The sequence below is a fragment of the Phalaenopsis equestris genome, unplaced genomic scaffold (genome assembly GCF_001263595.1).
Source record: "Phalaenopsis equestris unplaced genomic scaffold, ASM126359v1 Scaffold000825, whole genome shotgun sequence".
Lineage (NCBI taxonomy): Eukaryota > Viridiplantae > Streptophyta > Magnoliopsida > Asparagales > Orchidaceae > Phalaenopsis > Phalaenopsis equestris.
This window is the reverse complement of record NW_018165265.1, coordinates 2,170-4,435: the sequence shown is the minus strand read 5'-3', so window position 1 is coordinate 4,435 and position 2,266 is coordinate 2,170. Positions and strand designations below refer to the sequence as shown.

At 37.5% G+C, this 2,266-nt stretch overlaps 1 protein-coding gene across 1 annotated transcript in view; it reads right to left on the bottom strand.

Annotated features, from left to right (window-relative positions):
* Positions 1-44: 44 nt before the first annotated feature.
* LOC110031470 (aldehyde dehydrogenase family 2 member C4-like) overlaps positions 45-2,266 on the bottom strand; it is a gene marked incomplete at both ends in the record, with an annotated part of 2,600 nt that continues 378 nt past the window's right edge. Inside the window, 2 exons of the mRNA XM_020734677.1 lie at positions 45-134; positions 434-817. Of these exons, the coding sequence (XP_020590336.1) occupies positions 45-134; positions 434-817 (474 nt within the window). The remainder of the gene's footprint in view (positions 135-433; positions 818-2,266) is intronic.

Genomic DNA, 2,266 nt, shown 5'->3' with positions numbered 1-2,266 from the left:
ATTTAATTTGAAAGAAAATAAGAAATGAAAATAAGTAAAATTACAGCATCTGCATCCATGTGAGAAGCAATAGCAGCTCCAGCAGTTGGGCCATAGCCAGTGATAATATTAATAACCCCATCAGGAATACCAGCCTACAATGAATTAATAGAATTATAGATTTTATAATGTGATAAGATTATGGCTTTCATATAACCCGCTAACCCAAAATTGGCCCCGCTAACTTGAAATTGACTTGAAATCGACCCTCATTTGATCTGATTAACTGTCATGAACTACATTAAACGGGTTCTATAAGTCGGTTTCAGGTTAAACTTTCCGACTCATTAAACATTCAAGTCAATTTCAAGTCAAACAATTTCGGGTTGTGCCAATTTCAAATCAGATCGGAACCTGATACGGCACCCCTACAAAACTCAATCATACTCCTCACCTCCTTAGCCAAGTGAGCAATATACAAAGCTGATAGCGGCGATTGTTCCGCAGGCTTGACAATCATGGTGCATCCGGCGGCGAGTGCCGGAGCGACCTTAAAGGCAAAAAGTATAATCGGGAAATTCCAAGGAAGGATGTGCCCAACCACACCAACAGGCTCCTTGAGCGTGTGAGCCTGATACTCGCCTGCACATTTGAGAGTCTCACCATGAATTTTATCAGCAGCACCTGCATAATACCTCAGAGCATTCACTGCAACTTGGACGTCGAAGGCTCTAGTTACATGCAAAAGTTTTCCAACATTGATCGAGTCGAGCTTGGCAAGCTCTTCTTCGTGTTTTTCGATCAAGTCCGCCAACTTGGACAATATTCGTCCCCTTTCCTGCTCGTGAAAAACTCGTTGTTTACGAATAGCTCGTGTTTCTTTTGATGTCTAGCTTGTTGTGTGGTATGCATGCATGTAAATGTCTCTAAATGTAAATATACAAGATTTGTGTGGTTATATGTAATTCATATTTATAGAAAAAATCTTACGAAGCCAGACATGCGAGGCCATTTGCCATGGTCAAAGGCCTGCCTTGCAGCCTTTACGGCGAGGTCAACGTCTTCCTTATCACCCTCAGCCACCAGTGTTACCACATCTCCTGTTCGAGGATCTCTGGATTCAAATGTCTTGCCTGTGTAAAATAATTTACATCATAAATTAACTGAAATTATTTTTTTATAAATAAATTTAAATTTTAATAATACATTTATGAGTTTTTATTTTAACTAGATGAAAAATTAAAAATAAATTTAATGTTTCTAAATAAAAATTAGTAATTCAATTAAATTGAAAAAAGACGGGGGTTTACATACATACCGCCCGCATAATTCTACCAAATTTACCTAGTTAAATACTAAATTTAAAATTTTATTTTTAGGAATTTATATTTTGTAAATTTTTCATATTTGTTAGGTCTTGGATTGTCTTTTGTGAAGATGTCTCGAGAGTTAAAGTCGAATGAATGAGAGATTAAAGTGAACAAAAGTTACTATGAAAAGAACCGGGAAGAGTCTGTTATTCTTATTTTTGTCACCTATCTATAAAGGTGTATTTTGTACAATTACAAAGAATAAGGAATATGTGTGGTAACCGTTTTTAATATGATTAATACTCTTATAAATTGTATGAATTTCATTTCATATCTATATTACAATTTAAATTTGATATGTCGGTAATTCGTTGATCGTTTCCCTAGAATGTCGACTGAGGCGATCAACTGGGCGACGATCTTGCCTTGTGTTTAGTCGAATGACGATATCTTCTGCCGTAGCAAAAGCGAGTCATCTGATCAAGGTCATGGGGTTTCTACTTATGTTTCGCTCGGTCGGTTGGTCAACTGATGAGCTGATTTGTTTTTTCGGGTAAACCGTGATTCACTTTTCACTTTGGCTCAGATCTTATGAGGCCTACGTCTTGTCAACTCGATCAGTTCGTCATCTCAGCCGGATACCCATATTGGCAAGGTCTTAGACGGACCTCATCATTGTCTGTGTGAGGCATTGGATGAGGCTTGTTACTAGGATGAATCACGCCTCGTTGTTGATAAATCTTGTAGTCATCGAGCGAGAGACCATCTCCAAAGCTTCGACCTGTCCCGGGTTTAAAGGCAGCACCCTTAGGCGTAGCTTATTATTTTTTACCTCTTCGTCCGCATTGAAACTCATGCCAGTAGCTCTAATGTATACAATATCACATAAAAAAATATAACGGTTTTAACTTTTACAGTATGAAATACACCTTTTCATTCATAAACAACTTGGCATGCTCGTAAAAATTGAAATTTAG